This window comes from Mycteria americana, chromosome 4 (genome assembly GCF_035582795.1).
Source record: "Mycteria americana isolate JAX WOST 10 ecotype Jacksonville Zoo and Gardens chromosome 4, USCA_MyAme_1.0, whole genome shotgun sequence".
Lineage (NCBI taxonomy): Eukaryota > Metazoa > Chordata > Aves > Ciconiiformes > Ciconiidae > Mycteria > Mycteria americana.
The window spans coordinates 47,804,306-47,831,707 of NC_134368.1; the positions used below are offsets into that span (position 1 = coordinate 47,804,306).

Below are 27,402 nucleotides of genomic sequence, written 5' to 3' on the forward strand. Positions count from 1 at the left end.
TAGTTTTCTGATGGTCTGGAGCAAGATTTTTAATGATTCTCTGAGCTTATATCAGGTCTTAATCACGGAAGATGAAGAGGCATTTTAAAAAAACATGCTGCAAAGTAGTAGAATAAGATAACTGCCACCAGTGGAGGCAAGGCAAAAGTTTTTTGAGAGTCGTTTGATCTATTTGTTCAACCAAGTTTTCACTCAAGTCATTATAATCATAACACTTCTGATTCTAGCCAAAAGGGAAACATTCTTATCTTTTCCATTACAGGTAACTCTAATGCAAAAAGCCTATGAGTGCTTCCCCAGTGGTTCAGGGGAGCATACAGCTGATTTGAAGTATTGGTTCAACATATTTCAGTTCCAGTACTCATGCTAAAGGATTATGGATTTTTATTATTTTAAGTTGTGAGGGAGCAAGTAAGGAAGAATCCCACATTATTCTAAAAGAGAGATTCTTTACATAAGATTATCTGCTCCTCCTGAATGCCAGCAAAGAATCAACAGACATTTTTCCTCATAAGCTCAGTACATGAATCTATTTCGTTCAAAATGTCCACGTTAAGTGAGGTATAGAAGTTTTGGGGGGTTTTTTTTGATGTTAGCTTCCTCTGCAGCTTTTCTCATTGACTAAATGGAAAAAAAATAAATGTCAAGTCACTTCTAAAATTAGAAAAGTAGCTCAAAAATAGTTTAAAGGTGCAGGTAAAACTTTTGACATATTGCTGACATGTAGCAGTTGCGATCACCACTTCCCTCTCACCCTGGCATACTGCAAAGCTCTCTGCAGTATGGTTACTAGTCTGAAGTGCCACAACAAAGATACCACCATTTGCCTTTCATCCGGTCTCAAGTTGGGTTTTGTTTCTTGTTGTACCACAAAAAACCCCAAAAGCTTATTCATCTGAACAGTAACTGTAAAGAAATGTAAAATCATAAAGGAAACTTCAAACATACTGCATTATGCTCATCTCTGATCGCTATTAGTACATAATGCTTTTGTCAAAATTTAAATCAATAGAATCACTACAATAAAAAAGTCACACTTCTCCCCCTAGAGTTTAGTGGAACACTTGACTTCCATGCACCCATGTTTCTGTTTTAGCAAAGAGCTGCAAAATCCACCGACAGAGGGATCAAAGTGTCTCTAATGTGGATTATAGAAAATTTACAAGCTACTAGCACTGTCACTTCACTGTTCCTTTTTGTAAGAAAGGGGAAATAAAAAGCCCCCAAATAACATTCCACCTCCAAAACCCCCACACCACACAAAGCATACAGAAATTGCATACACAAACCCCAAGGCAACATTGGAAAGAACACTTCAGTTGCAGAATCAACTCTTCAGTTTAGAAATGCCAGAATTTAAGGTGTTACCGTGCAAGTGTTAGGATATAATTTTAACCAAAGTTGCATATTTTTTGATGCCCAGAAGAATCCAGAAACAACACTGACAGTGTACCCACATATTTTGCCTAGCACTTGACTTCAAGAACTTAGCATAATCAATACCACTAATTTTATCCAAAACAGTGCCAACTAATACTATTTACAGCTGTTAGTGCTTAGCTCTACCTTCCTCTGCCATCTGCTAGCACAGTCGTTACACAGGCTTCCTATAAAGTTTCTCAAGGCTATCTGCTGAAGGACAAATCAATTCTGTTGATTGAAAAAGCAGTGACTACTGAAAAACACACCTCATCTTTCCTCATCTACAATCATGCATTAAAAATTGTATAATTACCACTATCAGACTTGTAGGTAATTTTGTTGTAATCAGCAAAACCAGCATTACTGATTTGCTCTGATGAACTCAACTACTAATGAGGACAGGAAACGATGCTGTGGAATAGGGAGTACACAATATGACAAAGTAACATCCTCTGCTGCAACCCACCCACTCCCAGGTGTTTTCAGGTTTCAGTCTCCTCCCAGCAATCCTATGGAGACATTGGCAAGGCTATCCGAGACAGCACTTGCTGACAGGGTTGGCTGAAATATGCTTAAAACAGAAGGGTCAAGTAAACACACACAGGCACAATTATTTGGGAAGGAGAGAGGAGAGGCATGCACTGCATGGGGTTGGATAGAAAGCCCAAGAATAGAAAGTTGCATGCTACAAACAGGCTTGGGTAGATAGAAATTTCAAAAACATAGAGTACAGAAGTGTGGAAATTATACAAACAAAAAAATAAAAGCCAAATTTCAGAGCCCTAATCATAAACGTATGAGGACCATGCTAAAACTGCTTAAACAACTTTAGTTTTGGCATGTGTATTTTGGAGTAGTTAACTTTAATCCGATCTATTAGATGTAAGTTACAGATAATATCTGTTACTGGACTGCAGCATGCATTCTTTTAAATACATTGTTCCAACTCTGCATTATTTCAGGCGTTAGTTCACTGGTATACAATGCAGCGTACAAAACTCTGCATTTGCTATCTAAGCTAAGCAATTTTCAGTAGTTTCTGTCTTCAGTAAAGAAATACTTACAAAGTCAGCTGGGACGTTGAGTTTGTAAAGCTGTAAAATAGACTGCAATAAACTGGATACTTGACTCGAAACCAAAACATCCTTGCCTAACTTCATATTGTCCATCATCTTTCTCTGGCTTGTAGCTACTTGTACGTTCCATTTATCTGTGTCTGCAATAATGCAGACAGCTTCTGCTATGGGCTCATCTAGTACTGGATGCTGCAACAGATACAAAATACAAACATTATGTGACACTTTCATATACATTTCCACAACTTAGTTTGAGGTTCCACTTTTATTCACACTGATGCAGGGAATAAGAAAGTGATCCAATGAATATTTTTGTCCAGTAGGAAACTGAAGGCATCTCAAAAATGACAAGGAATACCAACTTCAGTGACAGAGTTCACATTCAGCAACATCGGGTCAGTTAAGTCTTAAGTGCCAATTTGATCAAGGCATTTAATTTTGTTTAATTAGTGTTTCAAAATCATTACTCCAATATTGTTTTCTTCAAGTATTCCACCACCTTCCCTGGAAAGATAATTGTCTTCCGAAATGAAAAGAGTAATAATTACACTGATCCAGTGATGGTGAAAGCATATTTAATGTTTCAGAGATATGTGAAGGATTTCACTATGCACAACCAAGGCAGGGTAAGTATGAAGAGACAGTATCGTATTAGACCAACCTGATGTTGTTTAAAATAGTTACATACACACGCATCACTGTTTTGGATACTACATGAACTCATTCCAGCAGGATGATTCTTAATTGCTATAGAGAGAAGCTCTTGACAATTACTAGATAAACACTTAAAATTGCATACTAAGGTCGCACAGTTACCTTAGTGAAAGGTTAGTTATAAATTCATTTTATAATTTAGGAGTACCTAAAGCAGAGTAAGAACATGGCAAAGTTCTTACCTACACACAACTACTTTCTGTAGTTGGTAATTTCTGCTACTCTAGTGTAATATAGACCTCCACAAGACTTCATCTCCCTTCCAACACATGCCACTAAGTGGCAAAATAAGATGTTTCCACTTGCGTATCATTTTTATGAAATATAGATAATTCTGTCTGCTATTGTGACTGAAGAGAAGCAGTTTGAGGTTTTTTCCTTGTTTGTAACTTGAAGTTGCAAACAATTTTCCTTGTGTTAATCTTTGAAGAGAGGACTTAAGAGAGTATAAAGGAAAGCACATGTGATTCTTGTGTGAACAGGCTTTGCACACAATGAATTAAAGGCTTACATCTTTCAAGAAGGAAGACATGTCAGGTGTGGCTGTTAAGAACAGGGAAGTAGAAAGAAACAGGAGCTATTCAAAGGACCTGCTTCTGTAGAACTCAGTAATACCACAACTCCTACTATGACTCAGAACAGTACTTTAACTCACATGCATTGCATGAAGTAGGTCTGCTAGTAGACACTGCTTGAGTTTTTCATCATTATTTATTCCATGTAGCACTAGATCAGGTATATACGTATGACAGTAACCACCTAGAAGTGATCTTCCAAAATTTTTCACGTATTGACTGCTGATTGTATTTGACCTGAAATACAAAAATACAAAGCAGGTAAGATTCTTGCTTGACAGACTGCATTCAGATTTTAAATGAATGCTATGTTTGGTTTATCACCCCTGCTTCTACTGCAAATATTAATCAACAGTTGTACTCAAAATACAGTAAACCAAGTACTGGTGCTCTTTGAAACACGGATTTTAAAAGCTGAACTTTAACAACGTATTGATTCCTTCAAATTTATGAAAAGGCAAATCTAAATGTATTAGAGCTTCTGGTATGTGTGAGCTCCCTGTTCTGCAGCTAACAGTTGTGCTAAACTTGAGTTCTCAAACTCAACCCAAGAAGCAAAGTCTTTCTAGCTACCTACCTTAAGCATCAGCAAATGCACCTCCATCTGCACCTGTAAAGCTCAAAAGTTTTCAAATAGGATGCCCCTATTTATTTCAAATCTGTCTTTGATTTGTCAAATATGTCAAATCTAAACAGTTATCGGTTTAAGCAAAGCTGACGTTTTGCTTGTCCTCAGATGTTCTTTCTACATGTCTACATCAAACGTTTCAGGCAGTTTACATAAAAAAGCTTGACTACTTTTTATTAGACTTTTGAAGAACACCTTTGTCAGAAAACTTCAATACCTAAACATGCTCAGTCTTGGTTTTCTTTTTGCCAAGTCAGTTTACAAGAATCCTAACCACATCAACAGTGTCTATTATGGATTTGTTTGCAAGGAACTTAGTCAAGATCCCAGAGGATTTCAGACTTGAAACCCTGAATACCTCTAAAGTAGCAACAGCTTTTGACTCCATTTAGTTCTAAATTAATTTAAACTTCTTTACCTTGGTAAAGGGAGTTCCACTTCTGCAAACTCTTCAAGTCTTCTGCTGACATTATCATGATGCACTTCGTCAGGGATACAACAGTCACCTTCTTCATCACTGGCTCCAAGAGCACTGTCTGAACTCTCGTTCCTTGGAATGTCCCCTTCAACTCTGAAGGGGATTTTCCTTCCAGCATCCCCACAGGGGACATCTTTAGCACCTACTTTAGGGGAATCCTGTTTGACAGCAGAACCTACTTCTACGCAGCCAGGGGAATAGTTCTCCAGATTGCCAGAGCATAAAGTTCTAGTTTCTTTCAGGCTTGGCAATTTTACAGTTTCTATGTTATCTGTGGGCAAAAGTGGTTCACTAGATATTGTGTTCACTAAATTCGTTTCAGTTCCTTTACTTTCCATATGTTGGTTAAGTATACTCTCCTTCCCCTCACAAGGTGGGATTTGCACATAACAAACATTACGTTTACTGAAGGGTATAAAGGCAGCTTCACAACTTTCTTTTTGATTCTGGGAAGCATCCACAGTCAGATTTGTGGAACTTGAGGCACAATATATCACCTCTGGATTTTTCCTGAATGCCTTCAGATTGTCTTCCATTTCTCTTCTATGAGTTTCTAAGTCTGACTCTGGTGACGCAGAACTTCCAATCTGAAAGGTGACCTTTTCTAAGTGTGAACTCCTGTGGCCAGACCTTTCAGGACAAGGTAAGGCGGATGACCTACTAGACAATTGCTTTTCCACTTTTCTCTCATTCTGGTTCTTGTTCTTCTTTACATCTATTAAATCCTCCAATTTAGATGGCTCTTCAAAGTGGTAGGATACGACGCCTGTATCAGTGACAGTTCTTTTCCTACCATCAGCCACTCCTTTATGGAAACTGCTAGTTAGACAGTCAACAGATGCTTCAGAGTTTTGACTGGCCTTTCCTATTGCTTCTCTCTTTTCTTTTGAAGAGGCTGGGACAGCATGAGTGCTTTCTGGGTCATGTACCCACTCTGCAATACTGTTGTTCTTACTTCCATCATTCTTTGGAGGTAGGATTGGAGGCACAAGAGCAGGTTCATTTTTAACAGTGACAACCACATAATCAGACTCCTCTACCTCTCCCTTTTCTAGTGCAGTTGTGATCTTGCTCCCATTTACCACTTGCTCTCCTTCCCCAGCCTTCTCACTCCATGTCAGCTGATTCTCCTGCAGCTCAGAGCACCGAATGAAGTAAGTTAGAACATAGAGCAAGCGCTGCACCAACTCCTTGCGTTTTCCAACAATAACAGTTCGAGTCAATCTAACTGGAGAGCCTATGGCACCGTAGAGATCACCTATACAGGAAAACAAAAATTTCACATGCTTATGTTTGGTTGTAATATAAGCTATACCATTTAAATTCAACACATTTTGAAATAGCATTTACTAGAGACACAAATCGGTTAATTTCTTTCACAATAAGTTCATAAAAGTTTAAAACAGCAGTTTAAAAGAATAACAAAAGAAGTCTCCTAGCACTTCTGGCTTGTGTCCAGAAGGGTTTTGGTGTTTTTGTGAAGGATTAGCTGCTATTACTCAGTTTCTTTCTGTTCAAAGCCACTACAGTTTTTATTTACATGATGCTTACAAGATATTTTCACTTGGAAATTGACACAACAGGGGGTGAAGAGGAATATAGATCCAGCTAAACTCTCAAGCCAGCTATACTATTTTCTATTTTTCTACTCATTTTCTTTCACATCAAAGTTACTCTGTTTTATTGCAGTCACTTTTTCCTGTTAAACATTGGAATTATCATGCAGATAAAATCTAAATTATATTTTTCAGGACTAAGATATCAAGAAACCAAAAAAGGATTCAATATTAATTAATAAATAAGGTTCTGAAAAAAGAGGCACGTAACTACCTTATTGGGCAAGGCACATGCACCTCTATGTACTTGGAGTCAACCTCACTAACATGAGTGTGTATCTTTGGCAGGGGGTGGCAGTGAACTAGAAAGTCTATTCACTACTTAATACAACTGTAATATGAAAGGTAGGTACTACAACATAATCCCCCAGGAACTGCCTATTTGCTAGCTCATTTATCCTGAAGATATATCCTGCTTTTTTAACAGAACTAAGGTCATGCATATCCTACTTTCAACACATTTGTTTGGGAGAGTGGTAACTATCTTCCAGCTGTCTATAATCCTCTATCAGCTGAAGGGTTTCTACTCAAAGTTCTGGGAGAAGTAAACATAGACAGCCAATAATGGGATGTTCACATGCTCTCTCAGACAAAGATGGGTTAACTCAAGAGATGTCTATTACCAGGTTGAGTTAACCCAGTTGTCTTCGCCTGACACCCGTTAGAGAACACTCACTAAATTGTCTTTGCCTAACCAAACTGCAGCTGATACCACCAGCAGATGGGAGACAACCACCAAAAGCTCAATTTTCTTTAGCCACCATAAGTGTTCACCTTGAAAGCAGGCTTCTCTGGCTTGAGGCTTTACCAGCTACCTGCTAATCTACCAGATTGTTTTAGGTGCTAAATCCTTGCTCAGGGCTGCTCAAGTGTTCTGGACAGAGTTTGCCACCAGGATTTTGTACTAGACCTCACAAAGTAACACTAAATGAAAGCTACAATCAGAGCTTCAGGAAGGTTTCTACCAAGGGCAAGAGGACCTCTGGCTTCAACATGAGGAGACTAAAACAGCAAAAAAACCCAAACAAACATTTATGCGCAGCCTCCTCTTCACCATACAGAACATAAAAGGAATAAGGCTCCTGACTCCATACAAAACAAGGATCAATGAGACAGTAATTCCACTGCTCTCACTTACTGTTTCCCCTGCCAAGATCTGCCATTTCCCATGATGCCAGAGATGCACTGGAGAGGCTGCTGTCTGGTGGCATCAGTGTGCTGTCTTCCCCCAGTTAAGAACACCCTTGCAACTAGCCCCATAGCCTAACATGCCAGCAAATTCATTCCTCAGTAATGGCGGGTGGGCTTCAGACTACCCAGCTGAAATTAACCTCAATGCCTGGTGGACCACAAAGACTAACAATTTGGAAAAGAAATGGGAAGATATCTTTTTATTTTTAAGTCGAGCACAGTTGCTATGGAAATCAGATTCAGGCTTCATGTTCATTTGCACAATTGACTTCTATATAAAACCATTACTAATAAGAAAAAAGTCAAACATACTAATGCCTACTGTTAAGACTGTTAGATTGAAGCTGTTGTTTAAGAGACAGTATTATGTCTTCCTGACAGTGGTACTTACAGTTGTATCAGTATGTAATTGTAATTGATATGTAATACATAATGAAAACATAGGTCTGAAGGTGGAAAGACAGGTATGTCAAAATCCTTTCCTCAATAAAAAGTCATTTGCATTTTAAAGCACTAAGCCCCATGATTTTTTATTTTTCCCTGCTCTTTCTAAAGAAGGAGACCAGCAGAGGGCAACATCTTACTTTTATTATCAGTACTGCAACCACCTGATAACAGCTTTTGGGCTTTATAAGAACAAGACAAAACCAGAAAGCATTTTGAGTTCAGGCACTGAGAACTTGGCTAGGCCAATGCTGGTAGCAACATACAGCCTGGGAAGGCAAGAAGAGAAACAAATTCTTGACTAGTCACCAGTGGTGGCTCCTGGGAGTGACCACAAGAGCTACTGCTGATCTTACACCTCCAGTGCAGCTGGTTTTTATAACCCCAGGCCTGGCTCCATCCTCGACACCCTGAGCAAGCTTCTATTTTGCCCTCTAAGTCTAATCCATTACTCCTCTGCATAACATTTTAAAGACATCCTAAAACAGGAAACACTTCTACTACAACTACATGGCCAAGGTAGCAATTCTTAGTTTCATAAAGATTGCCGAGAATAACAAACATAACTGAGACAATTAGCAAGAAACACAACCAGTAGCACAGTGTAAAAGTCACATTATTGCTTTAGTGTTCATGTATGTTATTTTACATAGCAATATAGTATATCAGTTAAAGTTAAGGCTGATCTGATGTCAGACTCACAGCCGCTGCCAAGAAGAGGAGGAATTTTCAAGGATTTACCACTGGCAGAATTATTCTCTCAGCTCTCACTCACCTACTCATTTGACAGCAGTTATTTAATCTCCTGTATCAAGATAACTTATAAACTATAAAATATTTGTCAGAGAACAGCCTGAGGAGCTGGGCATAGATAGAAAATTTTGGCCCAAGCCCACTCACGTAACTGTGAATGAATGGAGGTACTGCCAGTTGCCAGACTTCTACTCTGCTGTCTTGGTGTCCGTCCTAGCTCTGTGAAAAAGAGATAAAAGGAGGTAGCCAGGGCAGTTTCAACTACAAAGAGCCTCCAAGGCCCAGAGAACTCCCTTCAATCCAGTCTGTTCCCCCTTGTTCTTCCCAAACTGCTCAGATCGTTCACAGCACTTGCACCATCTTAATACTTCTATACCAAGTTACTTAACCAGGCAGTGTAACAGAGGATGACAACAAGGGACCAACGAAAAAAGCAGAGCACCCAGGCTATGCAAACAGGCCTCCAAATGCTCTGTTTCACCAGGCACAAGACATCTGTTGGTAGTTCTGCCCAGCTTACAGCCAGGCAAATCAGCAAATGTGATCTGGATCACAAGTAGCTCTTATCTAAGACGAATGGATGCAGGAAGGTGCTAGTTATAGAGAAGTCTGAAGCTTTCCATTTCCTACTGACCAAGCTGTGCCCAGAGAGGGTTATATGGATGGGATTTTGCCAGCATGTTCACAGACTGTGATGTGCGCTTCTCGGAGAAGGCCTTTATGGGAGGATGGTCAACTGGCATTACTGTTGGGACCCAAGCCAGATGATAGGTCAGCACCGCAGTTAACAAAGCAGCAAAGAACCTAGGAAAAAGAATATGACCAGAGTAACACCAGCAAAAGAACATCCCATTAAGTGCTTTAACATATCCACATGTACTGGGAAGTACACAAGCTTTTTTTAAGAAAAAGGGGGTGGGTGAAACTTACTGGTTTTTGTTGATCTGTTCTATCAGAAACGTAAATTCTTTAAGAAAACGCTGGCATAGCTGATTCTTTTCCAGGGTACTGGACATCATATTAAGCCACACAGGTTCTGCAATCCTTGGAACAGAATATAGGTTCCAGATGGTAACTCTGCTCAAAGAAAAATTCCCCAAAAGTAAGTGTTAACATGCACATTTCAATCTTGCAAATACAAGTAGCACCTTTCCTCTTCTATTGTCCACTGATTTTTATTTACTTATTTTTTGTAAGATCTAGGAGACTAAAACTGGAAGAGTTTTCCAGACACACTAATTACTAGTGTCCCAGAACACTAGTCTGTTTAATTCACAGTACCAGTGACTTAATGTCTTCATATGACTTACATATTTGTCTTCCCTTTCTTGCATTCCCCTGTGTATTTTTATTCAGAGAAACAATTCAGAAATCATTTTGAGGGGGGATAGAACCCATTCTATTCATGGCAGTGATTCAATTCCACATTCCAGACATTACAGAAACTCCATCCCACCAAAGCCTTGCCTCTATCTCCTGGGCTACCTTTCTTGGCCTCAGGCCACTCCTTCCTCTCTTAGGTACCAAAAAGAGAGCCTTTGACAGCAACTTTCTTGTCAGTTACACTGTTCAGCATCTATGGATTGGAGTAGACAAATCATCTGCCTGAATACAGCAATCAATGCACTCATCTGCACAGGCATCAGCAGAAGCCAACTCTTGATAAGATCTTCAAGACTTTAACTGACAGTCCCAGGTACAGGTGAGTGCAACAGAACTAATTTTACTCTCATTCTGAAAATGGCTGAGCTAGTTTTGCTAAAGTTTTCTAAAAGCATTTACCCAATACCCAACACAGCAAATTCATTCACGCTAACTTCAAGACTGACTAAATTACAAGACCCTGCATTCAATTGCTTATAACTGGAAGTGACAAATATCTTTAGAGGGGCAAGAAGAGAGCTCTCCTTGTAATTCAGAATTCCATCAACTCACCTGAATTCTCCCAGGGCATCCATGACACGGCTGATATAAACCTGCACTCTTTGGCTGGATTCTGCTATTTTTCTACATGAGATCATGGCCTTGATTAAGAGTTAAAGACACAAAACAGCTTCTTAAAGGATTCACATTCTTCATCTTTTTAAGCTTCATTAACATGTCAAAATAATTAAGATCTAGCCCCAGTGCTATAAAGCCACTCAGGACAGCAATAGCTGCCAACCTCCCTCCACCTCATGAGGGAGCAATCCCTAAGACTGGACAAGGGGAGAGAACATTTTTGAGAGAGTAAGGGGAAGACAGCAACAAACATTTTGTGTCTCTCTTTTAGTGACTGCATGAAAGGATAGAATACCATCATTTCCACAGTCTCCAGGGAGTCAAGAAAACCTCATAGTGAAATATGATGAGAAGGAAAGAAAAAGAAAAACCACCCATAGCATAAAACTCTCCGTTCTGACTAGAAAAGAAACCGCACCTCTATTTCAGCAAATGCTGAATTCCTACACTGGGCTCAGGCTCAAGACTACATGTGTAAGGAGCGAGAGAAGCTTGAAACCATGCACCTTCTCCCACTCTTCATCTATCGGATTCTAGAATACTTCATTTTGTTTGACACTTATTTTTCCACATTAAGCCAAACTAGTATTCTGTACCTTTTCTATTGCATACTTCAGCTTGTTCATGTGAGATTCAAAAAGAGGAAAGTGAGAGAAAAAGAAATCCTGGAAGTTTCTCTGTGCTTCTTCTTTTTCAGGCAGAGAAAAGATTATGCTGATTGCAATTTTTTTCCTCCGAACCATTGCAGGATTTGAGCTGCAGCTTTCATCAGCCATACTAAACATTTCTTCAGTGGACCTGTAAGACAGATTTGTTGGGACAGTTACCTATGTACTGTGAGGTAATTCGTCTTCTATCCATATCTCTCTATATAATAGAAGATAATTCATTCTTAGGCCTCCTTTGACTGACTACATAAGACTTTGCTGTCACCTGTCTCTGAACAGAAGATACCCATCAAAATGTTGGGTAAGACCTATGTTTGCTCAGATAGGAGGAAGACAACCCCCAAAGAGGCCAGCTCCTGCAGTGGTGTGAACACTTTCCTCTGAAACAGAGCTACTACAAAATCCCTCCTTCTGGATTTATCTTTAAGGGAGACTAAGAAAAGGGAAGGGAGACAACACAAAATCATTAGCAAAAAAGGTTAAAGGTAATTTCAGAGCTGTGAACTGCATCCAGCACTCAAGCTCCTACCTTGGTGCTCAGCAGTGTGTCCATGATGCTCTTGAATCTGTACTGCTGCTCATGAGGGAAGTTGGGAAACATGCTACCTATACTGTTCTGGCATTTGAAGATGGATGTTTTAAGGCATTTAACCATGCAAAATAAAACTTTCTATTTTAATTGAAGACAAAATGTCACCACTTAGTAATGACTGTGAAAACACAAACTTAACGCCTACAAATACATGTGTGCCTAGCTCAAAGTTGGATTTTTTCAGTTTAAAATGCTTTGTATTCTACTAAAAAAAAAAGACAGAGACTATTTTACAACCATTATTATTTCTCCAAGTTCTATTTATTCCCTTGATAGTTCTGCCACATTTCTTTCAACAGTTATGCCACTTTTCAATATTACACATGGGTTGATACTGGGATCAATACTGCTCAATATCTTCATTATCAGCCTGGCCTGTGGATCAAAACACACCTTCAGTGAGTTTGCAGATGATGCCAAATGGGGGCAAAATGCTCAATACACTGGAGGGCACTGTCCAGAGAGGCTGTGGAATCCCCATCCTTGGAGATTTTCAAGACTCAGTTAGGCAAGTGCCACAACAACCTGATCTAAATTCCAAGCTAGTCCTTTGCACAGACAACTAATTTGGATGATATTGACAAGTCCCAGCCCAGCAGAAGTTTTTCTGTGATTATACAAAAGGGTGGCAATCCCCTCACCCTGTTCCTTCATAAATACTTGCATTGCCAGTGCTAGATATTGATGCTGCTGGATTTACAGAACTATTATTTTTTCTTGCTTAAAGTTTCTTGATCAATTTCACTGAAAAAAATATCTTTACAAAGTATGTACACCAATGAGTAAAACAGTATGGTCAAGATGTCCTTTGGAAGGAACTTTAATTGAATAATGGTTTTTAATCCATTGAGAAATTATAGGGGGAGAAGGGTAAGAGCAGACAAGAAAGCCATCAGAACTCAAATGAAGACATTCAGAGCAGCAGCTCACATGGAAATAGCTTGGTTTTGCAGTTTCTTTGTAAGTTAAGACTGCAATATCAGCGAGTAGTAATTAAAAACTTGAAGGCTTTTCATATCAGAACTATCTTGAAATGGAGCCTGCGGCATTTATAGACCACTATGAAGCAATTAACAAGAGGAAAGCCTCAATGCTAGTCATGCATTCTAAGTTCATTCTAAAAATAAGTGGTTTACAGTTTGATTTGACAAAGTTAGATACACAAAAGTTTCTCATCGTAGAGGTATGAGTCCAGGAATACAGGAAAAAACACACAACAAAACCCCAGCAAAAAACAGCTTGTGGGAAACCAGAGTTCAAGACAAAAACATAACCTCATTTGAACTTCAGGAACTTGCATGCAGAGACAGAAATTCCCAAAGAAGCTGGGAAAGGATGGTCAGTCAGCATCTAAAACATCACAAGCTTTTGTACTGCTTCCCAGGAACAGAAATTGAAGAATTTAGGTCTGTGAGAGAAGCCTTTTCAACAAAAGCTGCTAATCTAGCTTGCCTGCCAACTGACTACATGGAGTTCCAGCTACACATCTCATTTTCTTTGAGCTGTTGGCCTAAAACATCAGTCACAGAGACTGTAGAATCTTGGCTGTACAAACTGAAGTGCAAACTGCTGTCACTGAAATATTCAACCAGAAGCCTACTGTTTCTCTAGCAAGTAATCAGAAAACAAGTATCTCAAGAAGCTTTTTGGCTTAGAAAGAACCCCAATTCAAGAGTAGTTCTAGATAGTGGAAATAATAATGTCCTGTTTCCAATATCTTTCCCCAGCATAGATTCTCCAATCTATGAAACATAACCTATGCCCTACAGTGAACAAGCAGCCCAAAAAAGCTACTTTCCTCTAAACAATTTGTTACTTTTGTAACACTGAGGAAATTTCTATTCTTGAAACTTTGGCTTTTCTTAAACTGGGCTGAAATTATCTTATTTACCGTAAATGTTTTAACTTTTTTGCATGCACTGCTCTCAGCCTTATTTCTTTAGGAAACTAGACTAAAAACTACTTCAATTTACTGAAAGCAAAATGTTTACTAGCTTATTCTCAACTGCAAGTATGATTTAGAAAGCATGACTGCTACATTAGCACCACTGCATAATTCTTCATGTTAAAACTGATTCAGTAAGAATATCCAAGAAAAAGCTTCAAGTGTTGACACTAGGGAAGAAGTCTTTTCAAAAAGATTTTGGTTTTGTTTTTTCACTGACCACATATTTTAACTGGCAGCTTTTAAGCTTCCCTTAATTGAAAACAGTGAAGAGGGAGAGAGGCCAAACAGTAGGAATTTCTTGTAGCTCTCCACTAATTCCCTGCTGTGTCTGGGTGCAGGTGGATGAGTACATAAGAGCAGATAATCAAGAACCATTTGCTATTTTGCAACTGACAAGGGAAGAATTTGCTTATTAGCTATGAAAGGTCTGCTGCATTCCATGCTTTGTTGTGCCACTGAGCTACAAAAGCTAATAAAATTCCAAAACAGAAGCCAAGCTTTTTGATCACAGCTTTTTTTTTTTCCTTTCTTCCTGTTTTGGCAGAAGTCACATCAGGAACATCCTGTACCAGCCAAGAGAGTCATCATGGGCTATTACTCCAAAATTTCAGTAACTGCTCACTAGTCAGACTTCATCATAGTATAATGTAATTATGGCAGCAGTGCTGTTACAGTCCCTTTCATCTCAACAGGATGCTCTGCTCCTTCAGAAACAGCTTAATTTACTTTTCAGAATGTGGCTTCAGACACAGCCTATACATTCAATAAAAATAAGTATATCTCAAATCAGGCCTTGCAGTTCATATTCAGACAAAACTTGATCTTTCTTCATATTGGCAGTCTTATGTAACATGCACAGAAGTTAGACTGAATTGAGAACATTTAACAACAGGATTTGTCCTTTTAAAGAAGAGAGGCTTAAGCTCTATTTAGCTTAAATTACTGCTGAACAGCTGTAGTAAGAAGAAAGGTGTTGCACTCACCACCTTGGAATAATTCCATTCTCTAAACTTGTTGTCTGACTTCGGAGCCAGCGACGTTGGTAGCTGCTAGAAGATGATGATGAAGAGCTTGGAGATGGAAAAGGAGTGACCAGAAGACTGCTCAGAGATGCTATCAAGAAAGCAAGAAACCCCACATACACTGAATTACAAAGAGTGCTGGTTAAATATTTTTCTTCATACTCTAACTTGGAACAAATTCTCACAAATGTTGTTCTTACTTGCTGATCTTTTTCACATAAGTCACTTGTGACAGGAAAGACAATTATTTTAAATAAATCTTGCTGCCAAGTCAGAGATCTTCCCTACTAGAACATACTAAAGGTCTTCTCATTCTCATTAAAATCATTCTGTTCTAAGAGGTGTTGCCCTCCCATTACAATAGAGAGATCTCCTGGTCTCCTGGCTTCCTTTTCCTATTCAGTGCAAAAACATCTTCTCTTCCCCTTGCTTTAGTAAAGGCTCCAATCAGTTCTTTCTCCAAATTATAAATTGGTTAAGAACCCAGAAAATGATGGCTGTAAACAAAGAATATAATTACAAATATTCTTGCATTAAGGCTTGGGGCAAAAGCAGAAGGAAAACTGCTTAGCAGATCCAAAAAATTTTGGATTTATGGGTCATAAGGTGCCTATATTTCAGGTGAATCACTGCACCAAAGAATTGTAACATAATTACAAAAGCAGGCAAACAAGACAGACAGCAGATACCTGACCGAGCAATGCCGCTGTCTCTGTCCTCATTTTGTCCTCTGCTAGGCATATCAACAGGCGTGCTGTGTGCTAAAACAAACAGATCAGATCAATAGAAAATATTACATAACTCATGATACTATTTGTCAGCATTTAAAAAAATGTTTAAGTTTAAAGGTCATAAACCAGCAAAGTTACATCCTGTACTGTTACTCCAAATAAGCAATATGGTGTGAGCAGAGGTGGCAGAAAACAGTACTCCCATACTGAGTATCATGTTACTAGAGGAAGTTGGTTATTTGCCCCAGTCTGAAGACATGTCTAAGAAGCTTAAGAATGTGAATACAGTCTACATTACGAGAGATCAGATATGCTTTGAAAATGAGGGCTGGTGGTACCCCCATTTGTCACTCTCGACATTTTTTTGTGTGTGCAAGATTGTCATTTTACACAGGTTAACATCATAATGAAATAGTTAAATACGAAGTCCATTAAGCTTCTGATTCACTCCCCAAGCGGAGATTTACTATCCACAAAGCCTCACAGTAAGAAACGTTCAGCCTATGTTGTATTACGTTGAAGTGTTAGTAGTGCAGAGTCACTCAAATTGCAGAGCATGCAAGATTTGCAAAGGCTGTGAAGAAACTGCATTGGTATTCCAGTTCACATTTTTGCAATTAACAGAACTAATTAGGCCTAAGATCTACCCACCTGCATGGGTCATCAGTATGCCTGTAAAAGGAGACTTTATGTAGTTTAAAGTTTTGAAAATTAAAGAAATTGATATTGTTAAAGAAAAAACCTTAAAGCCTCCCAGACTTAGCTCAATAATTAATTTTGAATGTCTGCCATCAAATTAAAAAAAAGTAGCAAGAGGTAAGAGAAGAAAGCTGTACACCAGCAAGACACCTGCACATTAGCAAGAAACCAGCTATAAGCCAGGAAACATAAGTTCTCTAAGAAACATAAGGGCTCATTTATTATTAAAAACACTGCATAAAAATACCTTTAAAATTAAACACAGGAATTAGAAAAGAAATATGAACAAAAAGCAATTAACTTAGCTATTTTTTTGGAAGAAAGATTTTTACATATAAGCCAGATACATCTGTTGCCACTATTTTAGCCCTTTCTGTTTCTAGAGAGTAATTATGTATGTCCTGCAAGGATTCAGAAAGAGCTGGATTTGTGTGTGCATATGGATGGGTCACACTGTGGCTGGCATTCCACACAAACCTGCAAAGAAAGAAGCACTGCGGATGAGCCGGAGGGGACCTCCTTCAGACACACCCTGCAGCAGTTTGCTGCTACACAGCTGTAACACACCTAGGAAACAAAAGCAATGTAGAGAAAACACAACGCAAAAAAAAAAAGAGAGAAGGTGATGCACCAGAAAAAAAAAAAAAAAAAACAAACTGAACAAACAGATGGCCTCATGTTTTCAGAAAGACATAGAACCTGGAAATATTTACCTAAATTACTTCCACTGCGACAGGTTCCCAAACCATTCTGATTTGAGCTCAGCTTTCCCAGGCTGGGATCTTGGTTGATGTATTCAAAGCTATCTTGTAAGCTAAAAAAGGGGAAAAAGCCAGTGTTCCTTAAGAATGTGAACAATAGGCATTAATATTAGCTTGAGAATTAGGCTCATTTTATGGAAAAAAGAAGGCTGAAGATTAATTTGACAATCAAACTCAAGGACCAGTAGGTTTTCTGAAACTGTAAGGAAATAGGCATTTATTTTCTGTATAGGCTCCTTCTTTGAATTATTGTAAGTCCCTGTACGTCACATTTGGGATTCAGTTTATTCACATTTGCCCATTTTTGGGACAAGGAAAGAGGGAACAGATGAGAAACAGTATATCTTCTGTCATTGTTGAAGGAAACAGAAGTGGAGTACAGGGACAGAAAGCTTTCTCAACATATACCCCTTCTGGCAGCAGGAAGAGATAGAGGCTTTGATTGTCCAAAGCACCTAACCTCCAAAGTTTATTGCATGCCCTGGACAAATTAAGAACCAGAAACTCAGAGAGATTTTATTTTTTAAACTTGGGTGGCCTGGCTGGAATCTATGATGAGAATCCTTCTCCACAGCCAGCATTTCTGATTTTCTACTAGACTTTTCCACTTTGGCTAAGTCAAATTTAGAAGCAGTGACAGAAGGACTACAAAAGGAGAAAGAAGGAAAGACAACTGCATTGGATGGGGAAGAAAAAAATAAAAGTAAAAAAAGTGTTCTTACTTATTGTTGCTTCCACTGAAGCTTCCTACCCTGGCTGAGAAGACTTTACTTATCATCAGCTGTGGGGGAGAACTGAAAGGATAAACAGTCATTTCAGTGAGTCATCAATTTCAAGTGCCTGACAAGAAAGTGCATCACAGAAAAGGACACGCACCGTATATAGTGAATTTTCAAAGTGGAGCCTTTGTAACTCATTGCCACCGAGCCAAACATCATTTCTCCCAGCATGTTGACATCAGAGGCTGGTCTGGTGTACTACACAGACAAGGAGATGAGAAGAGCAAAGTCAATGATAACTTGGCATACTATTTCAATTTAATGTAGTGCCATAATGCTACATTTTGAATGGAGAATACTAATAAGTTCTGCTTTTCCATGCAGACTAAGATCCTGTGTGGTTCTAACACACTGAGTGCAAGAACGTACAGCTGGAAGACATACTCTGTTTTGCTCACTAGATGGGCATTGTTACCCTTGTTCCAGGGGGACCTCCAAAGGCAAGAGAAAGGAAAAAAGATCTACTGCATTTCCAAAGAAATAGCTGTGTCTAGCAACATTCCCATATAACAGAGTGTTTGATGAAACCTGCAGGTGTTCACAGGACTTAAGATTCTGTGGTCCAGATTCCCAAGCATTAAACTGTCTTCCTTATTCAAATGAGTAAATTCTCCTTCCCTGCCCTTGTAGAAAGCTTTGTGGAAACATTTTTGATCGGAAAATAATTTGTGAAAACTGTGTTTCTAAGTATAATCAGACTGATTTCTTATTTTGTTTCAAAGACTGATCATTGATAGCAAAAATGGAGAGAAGTTTGTTACTTCTGAAGGAAGTCACTTACCTCCTAAATATTTTTTTTTTCCTACCTTAATCTATACATGCTTCAAATTACATTTTTCTAGATGAAAAGTTCATGCTTTTACTGAGAAACAGGCAGAGTACCTAAAAAATAGGTCTTTTAAAAATTTCATGTTATAGTAAGACGGACTAAAGGGACTCCTAATATACTGTGTTCAACAGCTTCTTCAGAACTGACCTGAAGTATAAGTAGACATCTTTCAAAAAAAGAACAGAGAATGGTATAGTGCTTTTTATGCCCTTCACAAATAATAATGCTATTGAATATCTTTTTTAACTCTTTCAAAGACAAGATCAAGATAGACCAAAAAGATTAAGATGTGCCCACGCGTTCTTACTCTACAACACTTTAAAGACAGGGTAGATATCTCAAGGTTCAGATTAACTTGTAATATACTAAAGTATAACTATTCATTCAATGCATGTAAGTTAAGGCTTTTATATACATAATTCTTCAGTAAAATGGATAAATACAAGCAAGAAAAGTAATGAACATTACCTGATACTTCGGTATCTGTTCTTTGATATTTTGCATACAGCTGATTGAGGGACTTTGGGAAGAAATATTGTTGTTTCCATTGCTTGCTTGGCAGTTCTTGGCAGAAGTCTTTACAGAAGCGTCCTCTGCCATTTTCTGTGTCAAAACAGAGCAATATGATGAAAACAATTAAAGCAAACATGACAACTCCCATCTGTAAACATACCACAGCAAGATTTTTCTTAAAACTACAGGTAAGCAACAGAAATAAAAGATACTCTTATTTGGTTCAAAAAACATGAATCAGTTTTAAAAGATTTTTTAAAAGGCCAGCATCAGAGAAAGTGCAGAACTACTCTCACATTTATATTGTCAGACAAGTTTTCATAGTATCACACACAGAGTAATCAAACTTCCACTGGAAGATCGTTCCCAACTGTTATGAATTGCTCTGTGTAACATTTGCCAAAGTTTATGTAAACAAAATCTCAGCTTACGATTTGCTTACAAACCAACTTCTGTAATCATTTGCACAATTAATCACTCAAATTGCATATAACTTTTGCTCCCCAACTGATTAACAGATTTCTTAAACAGAAGAACAGCCGGCAAAAACAAGGGGTGAATAATGCATAATTTGGTGGAATCACCAGGTTATAAAAATCTATTTGTCAAATCTGTAAAAGAGTTGTGTGTATTAAAAAAAAAAAGTCAAGCAAATGAATGCTTAAATGCAGATGACTGTTTAATTCAAAGTTTACTCTCAAGTCATTATGTTTTAACAACATCTTAGAACTCATCAGAAAGGTGTAAAGGAAGTCTCGAAAGATACCAATTACATTACTGCTATTTGTACAAGCTTCGTAAGACAAACTCCATTTAATTCACTGGGATTTGCTCAATACAGTTTTCTTGAACAAAAACCAATGAGTTTCTTGTTTTCTTTAATGGCTGCTTTTCTTTTTTTTCCCCAATTTGAATGTCCATTAGATGTCAGTTAAAAGGGCCACATTATTTCAAACACACTTCTCACATGCACTTGAAATTATTTATATGAAGGGAGCAAAACTGTAATCTTGCAGCAATGAAAACTGCTTAGAAAGTCTTAGAAAGTTTCTCACACTTGTAAACTTTTTAAATATTTAAGAAATTCAAAATCCTTTAATGAAAATATATATGTGTATTAATGTAAACGTTCAGTCATTTGGTGCACATTGGAATGAAGTGTATTTTTATAAGTCTCATTTTATACCAGCACGGTTTACCTCATTGGGAATGTGCATTGGCAGAGATCAACCAAATTTTTTTAAAATGCCAACAAGGTACATGTAGATAGTTTACAGAAAAAACAAGCAAGCAGGCAAAAAGAAATAGTAATAACCTAGATGCTAGTGAAAAGCAGCCATAGCCAAATTTACATCACATATTTTGGGCTCAGCAAGACGAGAAAGGAACAATAACAGGAAATTAAATGGAAATAGAAGTAGAATCCAATATTCCACAGGACTGATTTTTAAGATGAACACTTGGAATACTACAGTGCAGTAACTGTAGTAAGTTTTAGAATACTCAAGTCACGATGACAAGATGATGAAATGGGCAAAAAGAAAGATGCAGAAGAAAACGAGGAAGAGAAAGCCAAGAAAAGTGGAGTAGATGATCTGTCATTTTTTTTTTTAAGTTGAGTTTAAACTACAGTGATAGTACAGCTCCTTTACTGATTTAAAAATAAGCCTACTAGCATGTTAAAAAAAAGTAAAATCCTGGACTTCTATATTTTATCCTATATTTGCACTCCTTTTGTGCAGTTTTTCCTGGCGTAGTATTCATGTTCTATTGCTTATCTAATCCCAATGTGACTGTCATTAGGGGTTTAGAAATGCACCAGTGTCAGTAGTCACGTGTTTAATGAGCTATTGACAAGAAATGCCTAATAAAAGTGGTCTGATATACACCATCTGCAGAAAGACTTAGAGATTAGATTAAGAACACTGAAAAGAAATGCAGTATATTAAACAAACATATGATTAAATGGAATACAGACCTGCTAGTTCCCCCAGGTAAGTTTATTGCATACTTTAAAAGACAAATAATGTACCTGAATATTCAATGTGAATAAGCTTTACTGTATCTCAGGAAAATGGACAAATGCACAGTATACACACACACACTTTCTTGACTTTAGTTTAAACAGGGCTGAGCTTGAGAGTAATTTTGTCTTAACTTTAAATGAATCACGTTTTAGGCTCATTGTCTGATAACATACCAAAAAAATGACCAAACATTCAAGATCCCTTTTAACATCTATGTGTTTGCATGCTATTCAAAGTGCTTTGGCTGTTTTAAAAGAGTACTTAGATTAGTGTCTGGCTAGAAAACAGATTATAGCCTGTATCGTGTGTTAAGAGGGAGGTTACAACCTGTTTTACGCCAGTGTTGCATAGAGTTTCTGATAAGACATTTTGTAGTTAACTTTTAGTTGAAAGTATTCCAGCAAGTGGAATAATTTGAGTATTTAAATGAAGTCAGAAATATATTTCTTCCTCACATCCTGTGTGTTTTAAGCCAACTTTAAGATACAAAGTAACAACCTTGATGGGGGGGGGGGGGGGGATAGGAAGGAGAGGGGGAGCAAGATTAACAGACCAGTCTGACCTATTTACCCTCTTAAGTAGATGATCAGTCATCAGCTGATGATGCTCATTCTTACTGATTTGGTACAATGGCATACTTGCAGCATGACTGAAACAGAGATTGCTGTTTTTTAAGCATCGTCGTAAGTAGTTTCTACAAGTCACAACTACTTGTATGTAGCTAGTGATTCTGCAATAAACCATGCTAGTCTGACAGACTGAAGCTGCTGGTTGTAACAAAGGCTTCAAAACAAACAAAAAATTGAAACAAGTGTAGAAGAGAAACGCAGAGCTAGTAGGGGAAAAAAAAAAAAAAAACACAAAACCCCAAATGACCACAAAATAGAAAATACTATTGTTTTGTCTTAAAATCACCTAAGTTTGCTGGAAGCATTACTGCACAATTTGTGCGCCTGGAGAGCAGCACAAAGAATTTGCATCTTGACAGCATCTACTCTTGCTTCTATGTGTGTCATGAAAACTTACGTGGCCGTATATTGCCACGTGTCAGTCTGACACATTACAGCATGGTTAGCCCAAGTGGAGTTGTTTTAATTCACATAAAGCCAACAACTTTACTAATCTAAACACCAAAGGAAGACAAGTACATTTAGAGACATGCTAGACATCACTGGAACAATGGGACTGCACAACCAGGGCTAACAACAAAAAGCAATCCCAGTCAACATTAAAAAGGCTAAGGAAATACTCAATTTAAAGGGGTATACATTGCTTTGCTTGAAAGCAAATCAGGCCTAAGTTGTTAAATTTCAATACCATATTTATATTATAAATACCAAATACCAGATATGTGTTCATAGGCTTTTTGGAATTTAACACACTCTTGTTGCAGCTATCACAGAATTGAGATCAAGTGAAAGATCACAAGTAAGATTATGAAGTTGACATTGTCAACTTGGCATTGTCATATTAAAATTCCCACTTTGGGGAAGGGAAACAAAAGAGCAGTAGGACAAAGGCAAAATTAGCATTTCATACCTGAATCACAGCTTCATCAATTTTGCGGACTGCTTTGGAATCAAATAAGACCTGTCTGCCTCTCCTCTCACAGTCTTGGTAAACTATCAGGCGGATTTCATTCAAGTCAAACTCTGAAGAGGACCAGCTGCAAATTATAAACACAAGATGTTAAAACAGTGTGCTTACTTTGCAGGCTTATTTAAGTGAAGAAACAGGTATTCGGCAAATACATTTTTTACTCAGCATTTACAAGAATCAGGCTGTAATCACAGAACTCCAACCCAAAAGGAACTCAAAGGTGCATCTAAGCCCAGTGTCAGTGATACACAGGCAAGCACAGTTTTTGTCCAACCTTTCTTCAAAATTTTCCAGAGAGGTGCTCCCTCTGGAAAATTGAGACAAAACTTTGTCTCAGCAATCTGCTCCAGGGCTTAACTACTCTTAAATTTACTCCCTTCTCTGTACGCAGTCTGGATCATCCTTATTGCAGTGTAGGTGTACTACTTTGTGCAATTCTCTCAGTGACAATAAAGAACAGATTACCATCCTCTTTACTACAGCCTTTCACACACTCAAGGCTTACACCCTCCCTCATCCTTCTCTCCTCTAAACAACACAAACCCAGTTCCTTTTGGCCTATTTCTGTCAATATAAGTTATGATTTTTCCAAAGTTAATTCTTCTAACTGAAAGACAAGATTTATGTTGTTCCATTATTTTTCCCCTTTCTTTTCTGAGATGTTTCAGGGTTTACAGAGCAATCATAGATTACCAAGACTTGATGTCCGACTATGATGAAACTCATTTAGTAGATGAAACCAAGATACCACTGAGATTCAATTGTTTTGAGAAGCAAAACAACTCTCTCAAGCCAGAATCTGCCCATTCCTCAGAGATACACCATGGCACATGACTTGCCTCCTTGTGCTACCACGGGAGGCTGAGGAGCACAACTGATCATGGCTGCAATGGCAAAAGACTTTATTTGCTAATTCCAAAGGGAGTCTGTCTGCACATCAGGGCATGGAGGTTTGCTCGGCCTCAGGCTCAGCTACAGAAAATGCTTTTCATGTAGCTGACAAGCTGGAATTAATGGAAAAAACCTACTACTGCATAAAGCAGTGCCACACAGTGCTGGTGCCGAGTCATATTGCCTCATCCCTAACCTGGATGGACTGCATCTAGGGGGTAAGAGTACAACCGTTATTAATAGTTGTTCGTTTAACAGATTGCATAACAGACTTCAGTCAAGGCCACACTGATCTCCCACCCAAAAGGATGTTTCATTTAGGAATTTTCCCAACTATGCCCTACAGAGAAGGAAGGTAGAGAATTGAGGGAAGAGCACAAAAACTCTATACTGCTGAAAGACAAGAATTTCTGAAGCTATTTGTTTTATTCCATGCTCTGTTAACAGCCATAAATCAATAAGTGAGGTAAACACCATCAGCTCCTTCTAGAGTCAGTAAGGTAACCATGGGCAACTGCTTTAGGAGCGCACTCAAGAGACTTGCAAATTTAAAATCATTATAAGTAAAGCCAGCTTAATTCCTTCTTTGTGCTTCATCTCACATTTCAGAGACCAACTCCCCTTTCTATGGAGCTAGAAAGAAAAATAAGCCCAAGTAGGCACTTTTTCAAAGCTGAAAGACCTCACAAATCTGGAAGGTTTTATTCTATTTTTGAATACCTGGGGAGAGAATAAGCCAGATACCTATCTCCACTGTAAGGTACTCTGATACAAGTATACTCTATGTACATAATATATAAGGGTCCAGTACACATCAAAGCCAGATCATGGAGCGATGCTAAAGGCTGTTTTGCCATCACCAGTGAGGAAACTTGTCAATGTGTTTGCAACATGTTGCCTCCAAAATGCTAGAAGTGCCAGGCAGATTTCTTTTCAAGTCTTCCCTTTCAAAGAGTCACAGCATTAAGTTAACCTGCATGAGATCAGACCTGATACCATTGTTGATAGTTGCCCAACAAAGATCCTACACACCTCACATATACAGAGAGCTGCAACTACACCATCTGTTTTAAGTCTGTTACTAGTTTCCCAGCCCACTGCCTGTGCAATGCTATTACAAAATCCACTTATACAGAACGCAAGAGAAGTCTGAGCCATCAACAGACTTCATTCTAGTCTGCCACACGAATCTGATCCTCTTCAGTACCAGATACTCTGATACCTCTTCAGTCATACAGCTACCTATTTACTTACATACTTTCTGCAACAGACAATACCTGAAGTAACTATGCTGCTTTTTTTAAAAGGCCACAGGTCTTCCCTCCTTTTAACAACAAAAAAAAAAGGTACATCTCTATGGCCTTAATTTAAATTGTATGCAAGAGCAAAGCCTTATTTATTTCCAGGACTGACACAGAAGGATCCGTACTTCAGAATACAGGACTGCAAGTCTAAACTGAAAAAGATTCGCTTCAGGCACATATTGAGCCAATCCAGCCCTGCATCTGCCCACCGATGCTAAAAGGATGCTCAATACTTCTGTTGCATGAATTTAGGTTTCCTTATGAACAGGTGAACTCCCACATTCTGCACTAAAGCAAACTTCATGTTGTTTGTGCCATGCCAACTTCTGTATAAGACATGAACTGGGTTTTATAACAAATGGTGAAGTAGAAGCCAATTTAACAGCCTACTGAGGTGCCTTTTCCACATAGCACGCTAGAATTAAAGATTGCTGCAATCTTTCAGAACTTCAAACAGATTCTAGTACCAGACAGCAACAAGCTAAGAAGTTACATAAAATCTATCATACAGAGCTTTATGTGACTAATAGACCAAATTTAGGGAAGTAACTTCAGGCAATGCTTCTTACAGTACTAACCAAATATAAAATTTAATGTTTTAATGAAGTCTTTGCTTTCAGGCTTGATGAATTACCCAGAACACAGATGCAGTTCCTGCAGCAGTTCTACTCATTACAGAAGAGATTCATCCTACTAAAATCTCATTTGATAAGATCAAGCATATCTATAGGCCAGTTATACAGGCATATAAACCCCTAGTCTCATTACTTCAACGTGGAATCTAGCACCAGGCCCAAGACTAGTCAGATGACTGGGATGTTTTTCCCAGTCACAAAAGCTGATGAGCAGATTGCTTACAGTACTTCCACCCCTTATTGTTTAAGCCAGCTTATATAACATACAGCCCCCAAAACAGGGACAGTGGGAGTATTCAATCATTTCCTAAAAACAGTGTTGAAAAATACAGACAGTACACAAACTCATTGGTCAGCTCCGTTTTCACATGCATAAAAACCAAAACCCCAAACCATTGCTCACTTATCTTTACATCAGCTTCTTGCTTATTTAGCAATGCTGAAAGGCATGAGCTTCTTTGTTTCTTCTTCACATATAGTTTTTAAAAAAGAAGTAAGATTTTCTTCCAGAAAATATCAGTTCATGAAAAAAACCAACCCACCACACTTCTGCATTGTATAGCTTGATATTCCTTTAGATATTAGAAAGTAACAGCTTAAGGGTTTGACTAAGAAGAAAAAAAAACCTTTCACTCTTCCATCAGTTGTTTCTAAAAAGTAAGACCAAAATATCTGAAATAGGCAACAGAAATCTTTTAACCTGTTTTTTCCTAAGGAAGAAAGGCTCCTATGCTCCCAGGCAACCTATAAGCATACAGGTTCTTCACCTTGCCCAATTATTTTTTAATGCACTAATCAATTTCAACCACCAAATTTGACCAAGGGATGTGTATTTCTATCCTCCAAAAATAAATAGTGAAGAAGGTAAGACTCTTTCCCCTCCCCCTCCAAGGCTACAATATGAACTAATGTTAACTTTAAGGCAACAAAAAAAAAATCCTCACGATGCATTTGTGGGAGATAGGTAGAGGATGGGGAAAGAGAAGATTTTGAAAGTGTTATGTGAAAAGCTTGCACCAGAATTTGCACATTATTAGACTGAATTTTCTATTTTTGCATTGACAATTCTGTAACAAAACTATTAATTCTTCTACTCTTGGACTAGAAAGCAAAATGCTTTGAGTTGCAAGCTCAAAATGCTTACAAAAAGCCCCTTATTTTCCAGCTGCACCATATTATGAGATTCTAACAGTTTACTTCATGTCCAATTATAACAAATATTGATGTTTATTCATATCAAAAATGCCCTTTTAGCTCTTCACCACCACTCCTAACACCCTTCTACTTCATGTCTCAAGACTCAGTTGTTTTCCTTATACTCATCTGGTAAAACCTAAACTGGCACACTGTTGATTTTTCTCTGTTTCTGTCTAAAACAGCTTACCCAACCATACGTAAATACTGAGGGAAGCTATGTGACAGTTGTATAATACAAGTAGTTTTGCTTATGTACCTACTACTGAAAGTGTTACTTCTGATAACAAAACTATGTAATCCCCAGAGTAA

At 38.2% G+C, this 27,402-nt stretch overlaps 1 protein-coding gene across 6 annotated transcripts in view; it reads right to left on the bottom strand.

The window, feature by feature from the left end:
- Positions 1-27,402, bottom strand: part of FNIP2 (folliculin interacting protein 2) — a 52,951-nt gene that overhangs the window by 6,428 nt on the left and 19,121 nt on the right. For 4 of the 6 annotated variants that reach the window (XM_075500368.1, XM_075500367.1, XM_075500366.1 and 1 more), the window contains exons 2-16: positions 23,007-23,133; positions 19,396-19,530; positions 18,196-18,296; positions 18,042-18,113; positions 17,272-17,372; positions 17,036-17,125; positions 15,818-15,889; positions 15,090-15,219; positions 11,495-11,696; positions 10,833-10,921; positions 9,828-9,974; positions 9,532-9,701; positions 4,834-6,151; positions 3,868-4,024; positions 2,487-2,687 (exon numbers count right to left, since the gene is read on the bottom strand). In XM_075500368.1, coding sequence (XP_075356483.1) covers positions 2,487-2,687; positions 3,868-4,024; positions 4,834-6,151; positions 9,532-9,701; positions 9,828-9,974; positions 10,833-10,921; positions 11,495-11,696; positions 15,090-15,219; positions 15,818-15,889; positions 17,036-17,125; positions 17,272-17,372; positions 18,042-18,113; positions 18,196-18,296; positions 19,396-19,530; positions 23,007-23,133 — 3,112 coding nt within the window. The remainder of the gene's footprint in view (positions 1-2,486; positions 2,688-3,867; positions 4,025-4,833; positions 6,152-9,531; positions 9,702-9,827; positions 9,975-10,832; positions 10,922-11,494; positions 11,697-15,089; positions 15,220-15,817; positions 15,890-17,035; positions 17,126-17,271; positions 17,373-18,041; positions 18,114-18,195; positions 18,297-19,395; positions 19,531-23,006; positions 23,134-27,402) is intronic. The other 2 variants (XM_075500371.1, XM_075500369.1) reach the window with 1 other exon arrangement.